The sequence below is a fragment of the Rhinatrema bivittatum genome, chromosome 2 (genome assembly GCF_901001135.1).
Source record: "Rhinatrema bivittatum chromosome 2, aRhiBiv1.1, whole genome shotgun sequence".
NCBI classification, from domain to species: domain Eukaryota; kingdom Metazoa; phylum Chordata; class Amphibia; order Gymnophiona; family Rhinatrematidae; genus Rhinatrema; species Rhinatrema bivittatum.
Window position 1 is genome coordinate 321,805,441 of NC_042616.1, and position 18,704 is coordinate 321,824,144.

The 18,704-nt window shown below is 40.8% G+C and overlaps 1 protein-coding gene across 4 annotated transcripts in view; it reads right to left on the reverse strand.

Moving 5' to 3' along the window:
- Positions 1-289: 289 nt before the first annotated feature.
- Positions 290-18,704, reverse strand: part of VSTM2A (V-set and transmembrane domain containing 2A) — a 115,519-nt gene continuing 97,104 nt past the window's right edge. Inside the window, exon 6 of one of the 4 annotated variants that reach the window (XR_003854617.1) lies at positions 290-1,743. Coding sequence is in view for 3 of the 4 variants with exons in the window: in XM_029589763.1 (XP_029445623.1) it covers positions 1,526-1,620 (95 nt within the window). In the remaining variant the exon portion in view is untranslated. Of the gene's footprint in view, positions 1,884-18,704 lie in introns of all 4 variants that reach the window. The other 3 variants (XM_029589767.1, XM_029589766.1, XM_029589763.1) reach the window with 3 other exon arrangements.

Consider the following 18,704-nt stretch of genomic DNA (forward strand, 5'->3'; position numbering starts at 1 on the left):
GCTAGAATTTAGCTTTTAATATGCCGGTTTTGCCATTTAGATGGATAACGTTTTTGAGTTATCCCTCTAAATGGCTTTTGAATATGAACATCATGAATGCCAACCTAAGGAAAGTAGAATAAAAGAAGTGATAAAGATAATGAAATACAGATCAATGAAACAATCAGTTCTAAGCAATTGATATCATTGTGTTATGTTGAACATAATTTTGAGTCTAGTCAGTGATGAATATACATTTTTTTGTGGCATTTTTACTTTTAAGACAATTTGGAACATGGGAAATGGCAAATAAGGAGACTGAAGAAGATCTTCAATTTCTCTATTTGCAATGGTGAAGCAATGAAAATATATGGTAGCCAAAACAAGGAAAATCCTTACAGAAATAATTTTAATTTTTCAATCCATTCCCATGCCTCCCAAGAATGGTCCTCCAAGAGCAAAACCAGCATGTTTTCACAACCTTGCAGTAATCTACAGAACCAAAGTGCAAGTGTTTTAACATGTTTCCCATAAAATTCATTTCAGCTTTAATCAATCTCAGAAATCGATCAGTCACATGTGACTAACATGTCAACACAAGATGCACATCTAAAATAATTCATTCTTCAGAGACCATAACAAATTTTAATGTGCATCCTAAAGAGTAAACGGAATGCTGCAATGCAAACTGCAGGGGTCCAATCAGCTGATGTGAACATGTGTATTACAAAATCCACACAATACAGATTACAAAGTAAAAAGTAAAGCTTTGTCAGAAAACAAATCAAAAAAGTTAGTTGGTAGAACAATACATATATACTGTAAGATAAAAACTGGCTTGCAATGAGGACCATATTATGTCTACGTTGAAGGTATATCACACATAAGCAATTTACAGAATTTAAGTTAGATTTGCATATACAAGAGTTGCAAAATAAGGTAAAACACATTGAAATATAGAACATACACAAAAAAAGATGTATTTATAAACCTCCATACAGGTGAATAGGGCTTGGCCTAAATCAGTGCTTGCCACCACAGGAAAAGAAACAACCTTCAAAAATGAATTTAAGAAAAATAAAAGAACAAGGTGTTCTTGCTGTTTTCCGAAACAATGCAGTGGTATATTGTCCTGCTGGTACTCCAGAAATGTTGAAATGTCATTTTCCCCAGAAAAAAAAAAAAAAAGGAAAGAAAGACTTTTGGTTGAAGTCTGTATTTGTTTGTTTGGCCTCCGTTTGTGACCACTGTATTAAATTGGGTTTTCCAGGAAGAAGATAAACGGTCATACTCACTGAAGGTTTATGAAACATGACTTGTTGGCCAAGCCCTGCGCAAACCAGGAAGTGGTGCGTCTGCTTATAGAAATTAAAGTAAAATGGATCCTGTAGTTTTTACAAAACATCCTGGGTCAGCACATCAGTCTTCTTGAAATAAAAGCTTCATGATACATCAAAGAAACTAGCATCAATAAAACTTGTGGCATCTGCTCCCTCTCATTTTTTTTTTTTGTACTTCCTGAAGAAAGTGCTCCTTGTGTAGAGAATTAGAGTGCACTGCGTGCAGAGTGGTGGTGGTGGTTGGAGGTTAGGGTCAACTTTGCTGTCCGCTCCATGGGTTTTACAGGCGATTTGCTCTTTGCTTTAAGAAGAGAAAGTGATATTGGAAAAAAAGTCAGCACTTTAGATCAAAGCAAAGCACCCTTCACAAAGCCACAAACAAGAAGCAGGACAGATAGTCCATGGCTTGTAGCTATCCTCGCACCTGCGGAAGAAGTTATAAGATATTCGCTCATCTTGCAGATTTCCAATGCTTCTTTATAAGGCTGTTTCTAAACACATACATTTATATATTTAATTAGTTCGCCAGCTTGGCTCTGGTGCCCATGAATGTCTTGGCATGCACTGCAAATAACAACACATACAAAGTATTTCAGTCCCTTGCAGGGTCTCTTTTTCCTTGTTTGCTTGTATACAGTAGAATCCAATACCAAGAGGAACAAATCACAACATATTCACTAATATATATATATATATATGTTTAAATTGTTATGGAATTGCAACATAGAATGATTATAAAACAATCAATTTTCAGCTGGCAAAAGCTTAAACACACTTATAATAAATAAATATAATTTACATTGAAGGAAGCTGAGCATTGTATGCATAATTGTACAACACGCTAAGAAGACTTTTAACATTAATTGTGCTTCCCAATATACTGTATTTTACCTTTTTAAAATAAAGCGGAAATATCAATTTGGTGCTGGAAGATACCTTGTGGTATTTAAAAAATTCACTTTGCTATATATATAATTTTTTTTTTTTTAAAGAATTGCTATAAATTTATATGTGGCAAAATAAAACTGTATATCAGATTTGTTTTTGAAACTCTATTTAGGCTGTCTTGTTACTTAGGTACTACCTTATATATTTGAACATGTAAGTCAATTAATGTATGTTTAAGAATGCAAAGGTCAAGTTAGAGATGTGGATCCAAACAGAATCTACTAATTTGATGAAATATACTTTGGATTAAACATTTTTAAAAAAGACAGATTCAAAAATATTGCTAGGGCTGTGAAAATAAAACAGTTTTTATTCATTTTATTTTGGTTTTCCAGTTCTTCTGTTGTTTTATTTTCAGCAATTTGGGTGCAGTTCAGTAGTTATGCATATAATTTTCCAATTAGTGAAGAACCATGGACTGTGTGCACAACTAGTGAAGTGCATGCACAGTTACCCCAAAGTGTATGAAAAAATTGCTGAAAATGAATCAAACGTAAATCTCTGTTCATTTTGGAGGTAGTGTCCAATTGCTTTGTTCTAGTAGGAGCAGACTGATTAAGGCCTCATTCAAAATCTTTCTTGAATTTCTTTTTAAATGAATGCACATCTCCAAGCTTTGCTCCAGTAAAGGTATATTGGACCCATTTGATGAAATGTTAACATTTTTCCAAGTTCGTGAAAATGTTTGACAAAACCATTTTGAAGATATATGCATATATATCTAATTAGAATAAATTACATGAGCTATATCATGGAATGGGATACTTTTGAAATAGCACATAGATGACTCAGTCACATTAACTTTTTCAGACAGAATTATTCATATGAAAATATCAGATGCTTTATAAAATAGTGATGTGTGTACTAAATATTTTTATTTTGGTTCATTTTCATCAACAGGGGGAACCTCACCAAACCTAACAAAAACATAAAGGAAGCAGGAGCTCCTGGCATTCTGTTCCTGGGACTCTGTCTTCTTTTCCCATGGCATTTCTGTGGCCTTCATGCCCCCATCCATCCTCTCCATGATGCTCAGCCAGGTCCTCTTTGGGATCACTCCTTCCCCCAATCTGTCCTCTCCACGATGCCCAGATAGGCCCTCCTTTGGGATCACTCCTGCCCATTTCTCCTACCAGGAGGGCATCCATGGAAAGGGTAAGAGGAGCCAGGATGATTTCAGGGGGGGAGGGGGTGGACAGGGTAGGTATCAGAGATGCTAATGAAGGCCTTAGCTGGGCTTGGATCAACCAGACTGGTTGGGCCTGAGCCCTGGCATCTTGTCAAGGAATGGATGGCTTTGGCTCAGCCCAGCCTGTTAGGGCCTGGCCTTGACTTGGTGATGGGGCTGCATTTATTTTCTCAGCAAATGCTGCACACTATTTGCTAATAGCATGCTAAGGGCCTCATTTTCCAATATCGCATTGGATACCAAAAAGGGGTGTAGCTTATGCTAATAAGCATGTGCATTGTACTATCAGCTATGTGAAAGGCTTTTATCACAAGTTGCGCTCTTAGCCCAATTTGGGCTACATTGCCAGTATATTGCAGTTCATGATGTCTCTGACAGGCCTGTTTCAGTATGATGAGTGAGAGAGAGAGAGAGGTCATAGTGCCTCCTCCCTAGACAGGTATTTGTATCCCTATGGGAGGCCCACCTTGTAACTCGAGGTGAGGTTTAAGTATTAGTGTAGGGGGTTAGGGGCCACTTTCACATTCAACGTGAGATGTACAAATAGAGCAGTGGTCTCCTGTGAAGATTTGATGGCCTTCGGAGTGAGGAAACTCACCCAAAGATGAGATTTGTGCAATGTTCTCTCAACCTCTCTCTCTCTCTCTCTCTCTCTCTCTCTCCTGCATCATACTGAAACAGGACTGTTGGAGACATCGTGAACCGCGATAAACCATTACCGGCCTGTAGCGCACAACGTAACACAAATGAAAGAGGTGTAGTTATTGGCCGCGTTAGGAGACGTGCTAACAGTGCGGCTGTTTCACGGCACACGATAAAGCCTCCCTACTTTACATTTGCTCCGCCCCCAACTCCGCCCCCTGAATACGAAATAAAAAATTTGCATTTGCAAATCGCGTTAACTGCTGTTAGCGCGGTTTGCGGAATTATCACATGCGGTAACTCCTTGGAAAATGAGGCCCTAAATTTGCTGAAATGAAAAATTCTAGAAAATGTTTGGGTTTATGGTTAGCATTATGCTTTTGTTTTAGATAAAATGAACCACAATGAAAGTGGACTGTTTCAATTTAGATTACCCATTTGTTTAAACAAAAACACATGCTTCCAATACTTTTTTTAAAGTTACTTTTGCTTCAAAAATGAGTTTTGGTTTATTTAATATTGGTGCTGCTGGTGCTTTAGCCTTTGTTCATGGACCACATACTCCAGGACATTAGCAAGAAAGTACAGCTGCATTCTACCTTCCAAGACAAGACTTTTTGAACAAGAAAGGAAAAAGCAACTTGAATTTGAGCCTAAGAAAGCTTTCTGGCTGAAATGTATTCCATAACTTTGGCTGAATAAAATGAGTACATCCAATATGAAAAGAAACATGGCTCAGAGGGCCAAGGGAAAAATCTGATAAAAAGCCCTTTACAAGAACAGGGGGATTATTTGAATGGGATATCAAAAACATCCTCAAACTAACTGAGAAGTTTATGTCTCATAAGCATATTGGCATCTCTTCTCTCATGTATTAAATTAGATTAGAAACATAGAAACATAGAAATGACGGCAGAAGAAGACCAATCGGCCCATCCAGTCTTTTCTTCTCATACTTATCTGTTTCTCTTGGCTCTTAGTAACCTTTTGGTTCTATTTCCCTTTCACCCCCACCATTAATGCAGAGAGCAGTGATGGAGCTGCATCCAAGTGAAATATCAAGCTTGGGGGGTCATTTATCAAAGTGCTATAATGGCATTTTTGCATGCAAAAAACGCCATTAACGCATGCAAAAGCACCATAACGCATGGTGTGATACAAATTAGAAAAAGGGGAGGATATTGGGGCGGGATTTTTGGTCAAGTGGGCTGGGCTCACAGTTTTGCAAAGCCCTATCGCACAGCTTTAACGCAAATTTTAATTAACTACACCTTTTTCATTTGCGTAAAGCTGTGCGATAGGAATTTGCAAAACTGTGGGCCCACAAATCCTCCCCTCTTTGTTATTTGCATCGCATCATGTGTTATGGTGCTTTTGCATGTGTTAATGGCATTTTTTGCATGCGAAAACACTATATAGCACTTTGATAAATGACCCCCTTGATTAGCTAGGGGTAGTAACTGCCGCAACAAGCAAGCTACACCCATACTTATTTTTTTACCCAGACTATGTTATTCAGCCCTTATTGGTTGTTTTTCTTCTCCCCTGCCGTTGAAGCAGAGAGCTATGCTGGATATGCATGAAGTATCAGTTTTTCTTCTCCCTTGCCGTTGAGATTGTAAGGTCTATGGAGAAGGAACTTAAATGTGTCTGTACAGTGCTGTCTAATTTATTTATGTAGTTAGGCATTTTATATACCGCCGTTCCAAGTGAAGATCACAATGGTTTACCTCATGACATAAATATTATAGGTACCAATTACATTTTCTTGATGTGTTCATATTTCATAGATTTTAGGCATAAGACACAATTTAGGTGAATGACACATACATTGAGGTGGCAAGGTGAAGGAGAGATATGAAGGGATGGGGTAGCAGGGGTGAGGGAGCAATTATAACAAAAGGTGCTGGAGGGATGTAAAGAAGGGGGTTTGCAGAAGATGTTTCTGATACATTTATTTGGGGTGGGTTGGAAAGAAAGAGGTGATGAGTTCTTTAGTCATGTAGTAGTAAGTAATGATTTCAGAAGGTTGTTAGATTATAGGCATTTTGAAATAACTACGTTTTGAGGTCATGTCTGAATGTCTTTGTTTCAGCAGACAGACGTAGAGTATCAGGTAGAGAGTTTCAAGGTATAGGGCCAGCAATGGAGAACATTCGGTCACTTATTTTTGTCAGGTGTGTGTCTGTAATGGTGGCACAGTTAATAATCCTTATTTATGAGATCTTTGAGATCTCTGTGGTGTGTATGGAGTAGTGCCACCCCTACCAAGCCAGTGTGGTCAGAATGGAGGGAGGAGTGAATGAATGTTAAAAACTTTGTAATGGATTCGTGATTGTATCAAAAGCTAGTGCAGAGTTATCAGTGATTGCGAGATGTGATCGAATTTCCTGGATCCTGTTAGGAGTCTCGCTGCAGCATTTTGTAGTAGTTGTAGATTTTTAATAAGACCTTTAGGTGCTCCAAGTAGAAGACAGTTGCACTGCAGTAGTCTCTGAAAAAATGAGGGTTTGTGGTACTGTTTGGAAGTCTACCTGAGTCAGCAAAGGTTTCAATCTATGTAGTAATGGCAGTTTAGCATAGCCTGATTTGATTAATTTGTTTACATGTTTTTCCATAATTAGGTTCTCGTCAATCTGTATTCCTAAGTCCTGCACTTGGTCTGAGGGTGTGATTTTGAAGTTACCCAGGCTGTCTATTGGGGTATAATTGGAGAAGTTCTTCCTAACAAAATGATTTCAGTTTTTTTAGTGTTTACAGATAGTCTAAGATTGAATAGTTCAGGTTGGATAGCCTTCATCTGTGATACCTGTGTCTATACTGTATTTCAATGAAAATGGTGCATGGTATATATAGAACTGAATATCATCAGCATATATGTAGAAGGAAATTCCTAGATCAGATAGTAATTTACATAGTGGAAGCATGTAGATGTTGAATACACCTTCTAGTGCTATATGTTAAAGTGGTAGTGGTAATATACTGGAAAATCATATTGTATGTGCTGGCATATATCTGCGAACAGATGTATAGCTAATGGCATATATGTTTCTTTTGATTCTTTCCTAAGAATCATTAGGAAGGCACCTTTCTACATCTGCTCTTACAAAGGTACTGTAGTAATAAATCTCTTCCTTAAAGCTAGATATCATAACAAAAATGGTAATAAAGCAAAATCATCATGCACTCATATTCAAAGAAAACATTCCTAGCACTTCTGCATAAGATCAAACCACACTTTTTACTCTTCTTATCTTGGTAGTCCTTCATTAAAACCCTTAACTTTGGACAATCACATTTGGGCCAAGACCCCTTTGCTTTTCTCAAAGAGCCTCCCTGCCCACTCTCCCTTTCTTCCAACCTGTACATTAGCCACCTTACATCAACAGATGGACATGTATGGGTACAGAAAATAATGTACCCATATATGTCAATAAACGTCTTTGGGTTACAATAGAGAGAACACCTTAGTCCTTTTAAATTATTCTGTGAGAGAACACATGACAGCACAGAGAGAATAAAAGACTCCTGTTGTCTGTTCCCATGGTGACTCTGTCTTCTCCCCCTTCCCATGTGGTGTGCACCTCTGAATTGAATGTAAATACACATGGAGGAGAGGAGGAAATACCAAGGGGCATGGGGACAGAATATGGAAGGACATTTATCCGAAGGCACTGCAGTATGCTTAGTAGTATAACTGAAAAGACAGAGGAGGTTGGGATGGGTGTATGTGTAAAAGACATTGAGAGGTACTTGGGGTATATGTAAGTGAAAGGCAACCAGAAGTGCTAATGAGATTGTGTGGGGGTGAAGAGAATTAGGTATCACCCATATGCCAACCTGCCATGTGCCTTAACAATCACCTTAGAAGGCTTGCTGCTACTGCTCTGTTTACCTGTCATGCCCCTTATATACCACCCTAGGGGTCTTTCTGCCACATGTCTACTTGCCATGCCACTTATTTAGCACATTAGTCTTGTAGCTACCACTCTGCCTAGCATGTCATGCCTCTGATTTCCTACCTTGGCCATCATACTGTTAGTATGCTTATCTGCCATACCTATTATATACCAGCATGGGAGTTTTTGTGCCTCCATGTTGATTGCCATTTGGATCTCAGCCTAGTAGAGCCAAACTGGGTTTTTTTGTTGGTAATAGTGGGGTGTTTTATCCCCAGGGAAAAAAAAGGTAAAAAAAGAAAAATAATATGAGTTTCTTCTCCCACCCCACCTTACTGTTTTGTTGTATATCTCAAGGGTCCCATCTTAGTTCTCCCATCCTTCTTCTTTCATGGTTATAGCAGGGTGTATTTTCCCAAGAATCCCTCAGTAAGAAGGAAGAAATGCAGACACAACATAAAAGATGCACAGGAGAGACATTTTGCATGTTCTGAATGTGGTAGAGGTTTCAGAAAGAAGAAAGAACTAATGTAACACCAGAATATCAACAAAGGGAAGAGACTTTTTAGCTATAGAATGTGGGAAAATCTTTCTTAGTAAATCAAATCTCACAAATTACCAGGAAAGCCACACTAATGAGAGACCATTGCCATGTACCAATTGTGACAAAAGTTTCATTTGGGGGCCGATGCAATAAAATTTGTGGAAAGTGGGCACTGACTTTTCAGCGCCCACTTTCTTAGTGCACACATGGTGCCCGCAAGGGGGGGCGCCATACAATAAACAAATTAGGGGGTCACACAGTTACCAGCGGTCTGCCGGTTATGAACACCGATGCCGATAAACTTGGTGTCGGTTTTCATAACTGCAGTCAGTCGGTTATGAAAAGTGATGCCGACTTTATCGGCATCAGTTTTCATTACTGCAGCCTGCTGGTTATGAAAACCAATGCCAAGCATATCGGCGTCGGTCTTCAAAGCGGCTGGCAGAGGGGTTTTTTTTCCTTTTTTTTTTAACTTTAAAAAAAGTACAGAAAAACAGTTTTTTTCTACTTTTCTGTACTTTTTTTCAGTGCGCTCAGCTATTAACGCCTGCTCTAGGCAGGTGTTAATATCTGAGTGATAAATGTGCGTCTGAGATGCAGATTTATTTTTTTGCATTTGGAGTGAATGAGTAATAGCCTCATTCACAAGCATTTGCATGTGATGAGCGCTAACTTATTCATTCCACGTCGGACTCGCGTTAAATAGGAGCTAATCCCCCTATTGCATTATGGGTGGGATTAGTGCCTATTTAACCCGCATCTAACAGCGGGTTAAACAGTGCGTTCGCCTGATCACACTGTATTGCATTGGCCGCTTGGATAGCAAACTTTACAAGAAACCTAATATTCCTCCCAGTAGCAAGACAATTTCAAAGAGGGAATGTAATAAAAGCTTATTACACAAAATTGATACTGATGACAGATCATTCTTTTGTACTATGACAAGTTGCAAATGTTCAGTAAGAAGACAGATATCTCTCATGCTACTCTGCCTAGTGCTATACTCCTCATACTATACCTTGGTAGTCTTTCTGCCACTCTGTCTTAGTGCTATTCCCCAGACACTACACTCTGAGGGGATGCTTTGCACCTCTCATGATGCCTTGGTATGTTGATGCCATACTTTATACTGCTTTGTCTCTTTATTGGTGCCTTAGGGTGTTTCCTGCCACCTTTTCTGCTTCATTCCCCCTTCATGATGCCTTAAGATGCTGATGGAATTTTTGGTGTCAGTTTGCCTTTCGTTCTGCTTTCAAAGGGTCATGCCACTGTTGTTGTGCCCTTTTCTGGAGCCACTCTTGTTTCTTCTTTGTACCTCTGATGGTGTCTTAGAGAACTCCTGCCATTGCTGGTACCCCTTTAATCCTTTTCTGTCCATTAGGCTATTCATGTAAGGTGTGCCACTTTGCACAATCTTGGTATCTTGCAGTTCTTTCCCTCTTCTGATAATATCTTTCCACAAGTTTAATTAGAATTGATGAAAAAACCCAAGTTTTGGAGTCTAAAATAGGCTGCAATGCTTCCCCCATTGAATTTAATGGTAAACAAATGAACAAATTAAACAGACACAATTATTGTTTTCATTTGAAACTAGTGAACTGAATGGAGGTGCCCTATGCAACGAATGAATTAATCAAAACAAAAATTTCTCCTCTGCGCATCCCTAACTACTCCTCTTTTGACACATCCCTTTCATAATATTCTGGCTCAGAACCATTCTGCTTAGGTGAAGCTTATCTGGATGGTGAGAGCCTCTGCACTCATTCTGTCAATTTCTCTTTCGCCTTGCATCTAAGATCATGCCAGTTATGACTGAGATCTTGCACAATTCTGTTATTGTGGAAAATTCAGTTTATGAAAGATTTTCTTTCAGATCTGCTCCTTTCTGTAGGATCCTACTTTCCTGGACTCCTTCTCATACAAGATATTCTGGACCTTCATGACCACCCTAACAAGAAGATTACCTCTCATGTCTATAAATTAGATTTCCTAAGCAAGGGTCCCTAGCAAGGGTCCCATACCTTCAAGCATAATTTTTTTTTCACTCAACGCACAGATAAACTCTGGAATTTGTTGCCAGGGGATGTGGTTAGTGCAGTTAGTATAGATGGGTTTAAAAAAGGTTTGGATAAGTTCTTGGAGGAGAAGACCATTACCTGCTATTAATCAAGTTGACTTAGAAAATAGCCACTGCTATTACTAGCATCAGTAGCATGAGATATACTTAGGTTTTGGGTACCTGCCAGGTACTTGTAGCCTGGATTGGCCACTGTTGGAAACAGTGCTGGGCTTGATGGACCCTTGGTCTGACCCAGTATGGCAATTTCTTATGTTCTTAGGAAGATAGGCTATAAAACCTGCCCTTATATACTCACAATTGCATGTAAAAGCAACATAAATACATATAGAAGGGAACAAGATTTACCAAAATAAAAATTACTTTTATAAAATAGATATTATTATATGTGCAGAACCTGTACAAGCGTACTTTTATATGATGTATGTGGGTAGGCTGTCTTATTGTCTAGTGGTATATGCATATTGGGTGTAAGGAATCCAAAGCATGTGTGGATTATTAACTAATTATCTGAAATTTTCCTATATTTTATTGTCCCTTGCTCTTCACCTCTATAGCTGATATTTAATCAGCAATAGTGAAGCACTTTAATCACTTTAAAACACTATTCTTTGTTACTGTAAGAGCCCTGTGTAATATAAGACCTCAGGGTGTTGATTTCCAGAGGGTATCCTTTTCTGTTTGTAACCTACATACTCCATTTAATGCTGAGATAATGTCTGGAAGGAAAACAACTGAGGAACCTGACAGTTCTGACCTTGCTTCACATGATTTACTTCATATTCTGAAGTATTTACTTTGTGTGAGTCCTTTTCTGTTATAAGGGGTGCAGATAGGTGAAAAGATGAGGTAATGGTAATATCCAGGAGTCCCTCATAGTTCGTAGATGGAAGCTTTCATGAGAAAGCATCATACACTCATTTTGCCTACTTGTCTAATAGAAGACAGAGGCCCAGCTCAAACCGCTGGACTGACAGGCAGACCTCCATTGGTATGTAGGGCTTCCAGAGATGTTGGTGCTGACAAGACAATGAACAGAGTTGTAGCTGAAAGCAGGGGCCCATGTGGAGTACAGTTTGCCCTTTCCAGGGAGGAGAGTTGGTATATGAAGAGAGAAAGTGAAAATTTGGTATCTACTTAGGTCTGCCACCACTTGAACTCTAGATAAGCGAGAATTACTGTAGGGAAAGATTGAATTTGTGCCCTATTACTTTCATTTATGTAACCAACGTAGGGGAGAGAGCGGCAACAAATTTAGAATTCTGATGCCCCTAGGCATAGTCGGTGCTGTTGCCCCTCTTTTTCTCCCCATCCCCGAATTCCCTCTTCTGACAAGAGACAACAGAGCAGAACATCTAAGGCGCAGCCTTCTTTGTTCTGCTCATTCTGGTCCAGGCTCACCTCCTCCTCTTAAGTCCATGAGAAACAAGAGGAGAGGAGAGGATCAGGATTGTGGAGCACAAGTGACTTTTCTTTGCTTCCTGCTTCTGTGCTGTGGCCTCCCCTCCCTCCTCCTGTTTTCTTTACAGGACAGGAGAGGAAGGGTTGGAATAGGGAGCTGTTTTTCTTTGCTTTGTCTCTTCCAACCTCATCCCTTCCTTCCTGTTTTCTGTACTGGGAGGGAAGGTATGGAGCAGGAAGCAGGCCGAGTGAGATTCACCAGAACTGGAAGGCAACACCTTTTCAGCTGGTCTGCTGCTCCCAAGAATTGTGCCACCCTGGTCACAAGCCTAGTGTGCCTATTGGCAAATCCAGGCCCGGGAGAGAGATGGATAATTAGAATATGATGCATACAGCTTCTGATGAAAGGAGCTCCTACTTTGACATCTATATGACACCTCATCTCTACTGGAAGATTTCCTGTTGGTGAAAGGACCACTGAATTTCAGTTTCTTCTTTCTCCATTGTGTGATGTTAGTGGTGAAGCAAATAAGATGTTTCCTCTTTATAGGCTATACTATTGTTTGTGGCTTGGCAAAACTCTGGCACTTGGAAGAGGTAAGATCTACTTGATATCTTACAACTCTATTGTTTTGTTCCCATTGCAGCAAGGACATTCAGGGAAGTAGGTCTAGAATGGCGTGCCAAATAAACTGGAGAAAAACTGAGGCAGCTGTGTGGATACTAGATAGATGAATAGAGGATAGAGATTAGAGGAAAGGGTTGCATGCCTAGCTATATACAGGCCAGTGTTTAAGAGTGAGTGCAGTAGACTGTGCTGAAAGGGACTGGAATCTGGGATGGAATGATATTTAGTATGCCAAAAAGAAGACACAGACAAAAAGTAACAAATATAAATCTTTTATAATAATACTAATTTTAAAGTTTTGTACAAAATGTAAAAAATAAAAAGGGAGGAGTGGGAAAATCTAGGGATCTAACTAATAACATAAATAAAAGGCCCCAGGAACCTCAGGAGAACAGGATCTGAAAGGCTTAGGGGGCTGGGAGCTGTGGTGGTAACCTCATGCTCACAAGTTCAAGAGCAGCCATGTAGGTCTCTGGAGCCTGCATGAGAAACTCCACCACAGCCATCAGCTTCTTAAGGATGGCAGGTACCTCACCCAACTCACTCCCTGTCCTCTGAACCGTGGACCCCCATAGCTGCTAGAGTCAGGTTCTCTAGACTTGGAGCGGGTGATCCAGCTTCAGAAACTGCCTCTGCTGCATGAGGTACAAGGCTGAATCAGGGGGAAGCAGCACTGTGAGATGCCTGCCTCTCTCACCCAGCAATGGCTGGGTACCCTCAAGACTTCCATCCTGATATCCTTGGGGAAAAAGGGAAGGAGGACCTACAAGGGTGGGGAAAGAAAGTAGAGGCTAATCTGCCCCACATTCAGGGCCAAGGGGGGAGGGAGTGGCTATTGTGCCACTGCAGGGTGAGGTGGTGGTGGCTGCTGATGTCCATCTGCAACTGGTACAGCTGCTGCATCAGCAGAATGGGCTGGGCGCTGTTCCTCTTCCACCTCTTCCTCATCATCCAAGGAGGAGCTGGTGGTATCTGTAAAAAGAGAAAAAAGGGTGTGGCAAAACCGTCAGTTATTGTGTACAGGGGTCTGACATGCAGCATCATACAAACTGTTAGAGTGCATCCATTTATGGGAGGGGTGGAGGCAATGGGATATGATCCTTGCTGTGGGATATCCATCTACCATTGGGGGTTGCAAGACCAAATATTGGTTCCCTTAAAAATAAAAACTTCCATAGAGCAGTCCTTTGCAGCATGGTGCATACCTAGTCATAATGGCTCTGAGGTAGGCTCACTGGCAGGGAGGTATATGTTGAAGCGTGCCTTGGATTTTAACCCATCAACAGCTATGATGCTGCCACAAGGCAAAGGGTCATTGGAAGGGAAGCATAGAGATTCCATGGTAACGGCATTTTGAATAGCTTCTAATACCCTACTGCTATAGATGTTAAAGTAGTGCTTCATGCATGGAAGACCATGACTTTGAGGTTGTGCTGTGTCTAGAAGAAAGAAGTTTTTTGTGCACGAGGGATACTAATAGCTTTAGCTGAGACAGAGTATTGTTGATTGAAAAGCAACAGTAGAGCCTGAGATGGAAGCAGCAAATAAAAGACAATGTTGACATCTCCATGTTGGGCAATTAGGGAACTTACCTCTGACTTCCTTCTGCCTGGCATGCAACTGCTACAACCAATCTCCTTCAGGTGCTGTAGCTCCTGGGCCTTCTTCTTGAGGTCCTCAGTCTGTACAGGTGAGAAGTTGGAATAAAATGCTCTTAGATATTGGTGGTTCTTTTACCTCCTTCGTGGCATATTTCCATTCATGCTAGCTAACCCCTGACCTGCTGTTATAGTAGCTCTTCACTCTCCCTTCTGATATCAATATATGCAGTTTGGCTTCTGCCCCCACTCCCCTGGAAGCTTGCCGCTGTAAATGACCCTTTAATGCTAAGAACTATAGCCTTGGATGCCCTTTGCCCTGTGCCACGACTCCTAGAGATTTCCTAGTGCTATAAGGGCCTTGGTGCTGCCTCTGAAGCTCCTTGCAGGACTGTGCAGATCCAAAAGCTGTGGCAATGGGGCTGCACACAGCCCTAGTGTGCCCATATGTGAGGATGCACTTTAACACATGCAACCTTTTCCAAGGCATCTTTGCAAAACTGCATGCAGAGTGCAAAAGCCTGCACCAAGTTCATGTGATTTGCACATACAACCCAGTTGCTCACATTTTTTATCCCCCTACTTCCTTCAAGGTACTTGTGTCCTGCAGTTAGTAGGCTCCATCTTTGAATTTTCTCCACAGGGCTTAACAAGCCTGCTTCATGTTGCAGTTTTTCCTCTATACTCCCCAGATGGGGAACAGCACGTCCTCCTTTCTCACCACCAGGGAGACTAGTCTGGCCACAACCCTTGTTGTGAAGTTGGGCTGTTTTGCCAAAGGGAGGAATAGTTTTACTGTGAACAAAATTATACTGTCAACAAAAGTTTTATTATGGCTGAAAAAAAAGTCCCATAAGTTTTATCATCAGTGTCTCTAGGGGGATGGGCTCTTTGTAGAATTTGTTTGCCTGGAGACATTTTGCAGCAGAACTCAGCCATTGTCTGCAGGTCTTCCAATGTGAGACAGCTACAAGCTGTTACCCTTACATAATGCCTTTTCAGCATTGGAAAATGAAGAATCCCTAGCTATAGAATTTGAAGTGATGTCCGAAAGAGAAGTCACCCAATGCACCCAGAAGCCCTTCAATGGGATCAAATGTCATAAAAGGAAGTTTCTTCAGCTGGGAGACTCAATCATTAGAGGAACCAATTTGGAATCTCATTTGATGATGACACAACAGTTATATGCCGTCCAAGATCCTCAGCTATTAGAAATGCTAACCAGATAGTCAAAGCCATTATAGTAGGAACTTTGATATCAATGTTATCATCCATCTGGGGACCAATGATCTTGCTAGAAATGGTATCCATGAAGTATAGAATATTTCCAAAATCTAGGGAAGAAGATAAGATACATGGCATAGACTATTGCCTTTTCGGAAGAATTACCTGTTCATGGAAATGGAAAAGAAAGGATATTTCATATAGATAATTTCAATTCCTGGCTCAACACCTGGTGTACAGAAAGTGATTTTGGATACATTAGAAGCTGGGGCCATGTATGGAGCAGTAAAAGGCTCTAGGGTAAGGACAGCCTACATTTGTCTGTAGCAGAAAGGAAGATGCTATGTGAAAAATTCAGATCCTATATTAACAAACATTTAAACTAGAGAATAGGGGTGACAGGAGTTGGCCAAGGAAATTGTCATTTCACTGCCAAGCGATACAGGAAGTGGGAGAAGAAAATAACAAAATCAAGAAAAGCAGAAAAAGTGACTAGGAAGTACAGCAAATCTTTAAAGATGGTGCCAGCCAGCCAGTGCTCCTACCATGTGACAGGGGACGGCCAATAGCACGGATACCCTGTCACAAGGTAAGGGCAAAGGGCCATCGGCGCCATCTTTATGATTGGCAGCCGACGGCCCAAGAATGGGAGATCGCTTCCGGGACCATCACTAGAGCACCAGGTAATTTAAAAATGTTTTGGGGGGATCGGGAGGGTGGGAGAAGCTAAGGGGTCATCTTTAAAGGGTCGGGTGGGGTTTTTTTTTAATCGGGCCATCGGCGCCATTTTTGAGTGGCAGCCAAAATGGCGCCGATGGCCCAAGAGCGGGAGATCGGTCCCTGTGCCCCCACTGGACCACCAGGTACTCGTAAAACGTTTTTAGTCCCTCTGGATTTGGCCAGATTATAAAGCATGCAGCAGACTAGATCTGAGGGGTCATTGCAGAGAAGGCATCCCCCAGATCTGTCTAGGCATCAGAAATGCATTTTAAATAGCCAATGGTTCTCTTGATGGCTACCTTGATCTGCTAGTGGGACCTGTTGTAGGAAGCTCTGCAGCAATCTGTGGATTCACTAGCAGTATCATGAGCCAGGTTTTGAGAGGATATCCTATATCATCTGTAGAGGAGAACACAGAGAGGAACAGGATAGCTATCCTTCAGTGTAGCACAGTTAGGGTAGTTCCCAGGTTGAGGTTGGAATGGTCCTCCTGGGTTCATGTTGTAGAGGAGACCAAAAGAAGTGGTTAGTAGCTGTGTGATGATGATGGTAAATGCATTCTTACCTAGAAGCCAGCCTCCTGAAAACAGTCATGAATTCATGATGGCAAGAGGATGTAGGCATTTTGAATAGATCCTGGAAACTTGGGCACGACATTCAAAATATTGCCCTTGGCATCCCAGACTACCTGCATATTGAAGGATCAGAATCCCTTGTGAGAGGTGACCTCATCATTCCTTGGTGCCCTTATTTTAGGTGTTTTATATACTGTTGTTCCAAAAGAAGATCCCTCTGTCTTGGGGGCTAACAACTGCACTCCTTAGAACTAAGTCATTAGTTGTTGTTGTTGCTGTCTGCTCTGAGGCAAAGAAATATATGGGTATGTTTTCCTGAGAATGGCTTCCAGGAACTGATCTTTGCACATGAAGTCAATAGATTGGCTTATTCCACCCATGACCCCTAGAGTTGTCTGGAAGGTGCTGGTGCCCAAAAATGCCAGTACAGCAGTGTCCCTGATGTGTACAGGCAAGGTGTGGCCCTTGTATGAGAAAGGTTGCAAATCCTGCTCTAACTTCCTGTCAGACTTCAGGAGCTGAGACTGCAGACGGATTCCTTAGGCCCATTTCAACTTTCATTAGGAACGTAAGATTTTCTATTTTTATATGCATCTATTAATACTATTCTACTAGTTATTATTATTGTTATTTGCTTGCAATCAACTCTCTAGTGCTTTCTGTTATTTATTCTTTTGTGTTCTTATCTTTTTGCTTAGCTAGTGCTCAAATAAACTTTCCAACAATACCTGGATCCTGTTATGCTGACTCAGTATATGTGTGCATGTCTGTGTATTGGAGAAGCCCCGATGTATAGAAACCCCTCGGTATCTCCCTCTTTCCTGAGAATTAGCCTCAAGGTAGGCCTGTGGGAGTACAGATATATCCCCTTAGTATATTGTGTGAATGTGTGCAGCCTGAACTCAGAACACTGCCAGCATTGATTCAGTATGGTTTCCTTGTTGAATCTGAGCCTGCACATGAGATACTCTTCTGAGAAATCCAAAAGCTGTGCCCTAGTTCTCCTCTTCCTACTACTCCTCTGTTCTCTCTCTCCTCAACCATTGTGATATGAGAATCAATAAGCCCATGAGAGTAATTTTTAATATGGTTTCCACCACCACAGAATCCCACCCCACAGTATAGCCCAATATGTTCCAATAAACCCCAGTATGGGCCTGTCTACCCCAGGGACACTCAATATCATCTCCTAGCCTGCTGTTATGTCCACTCACTTGGACAGGCCAACCCACTAAACACCAAGAGACAAAACAGCATCAAAGTTCGAAGCTGTGTGTGAAAATGAGCAGTAGTAAAATGTACTCCCAGGAAGGATAACCTTCAAACACTTGCATGTGTGCCCATATATGTATATAAATTTGTACACAAATGATATGTGCAAGATATTAAATACAAGTACAAATGCATGTAAACATGCTTATGTATGTATAAACTATAAAAAAAAGTAGCCAACACTGTATCACCGACATTGGCAAAGATCGTTAATCTATCCTTAGAGGAAGGATCCATGCCAGATGCACTGAAAGGAACAATCGTAAAACCTATTTTAAAGAAGAAAAACAGCGACCCACTTAACCTGAGCAACTACAGACCTGTATCAAACCTACCCTTAATTGCAAAATTAATAGAAAAAACTATACAAAAGCAACTAGCGGAACACCTAGATAACAATAACATCCTATATCCCTCACAACATGGATTTCGAAAATATTATAGCACAGAGACACTCCTACTGGCGCTGACAGACAACATCATGAGGGGATTTGATAATGGTAAACATTACATTCTAGTGATGCTAGACCTCTCAGCAGCTTTTGATACTGTAAATCACAACATACTTTTAAATAGACTAGAAGAAATAGGATTAGGCAACAAAACAATCAGCTGGTTTAGATCATATCTAAGCAACAGATATTTTCAAGTTCAAATCAAAGATTCTA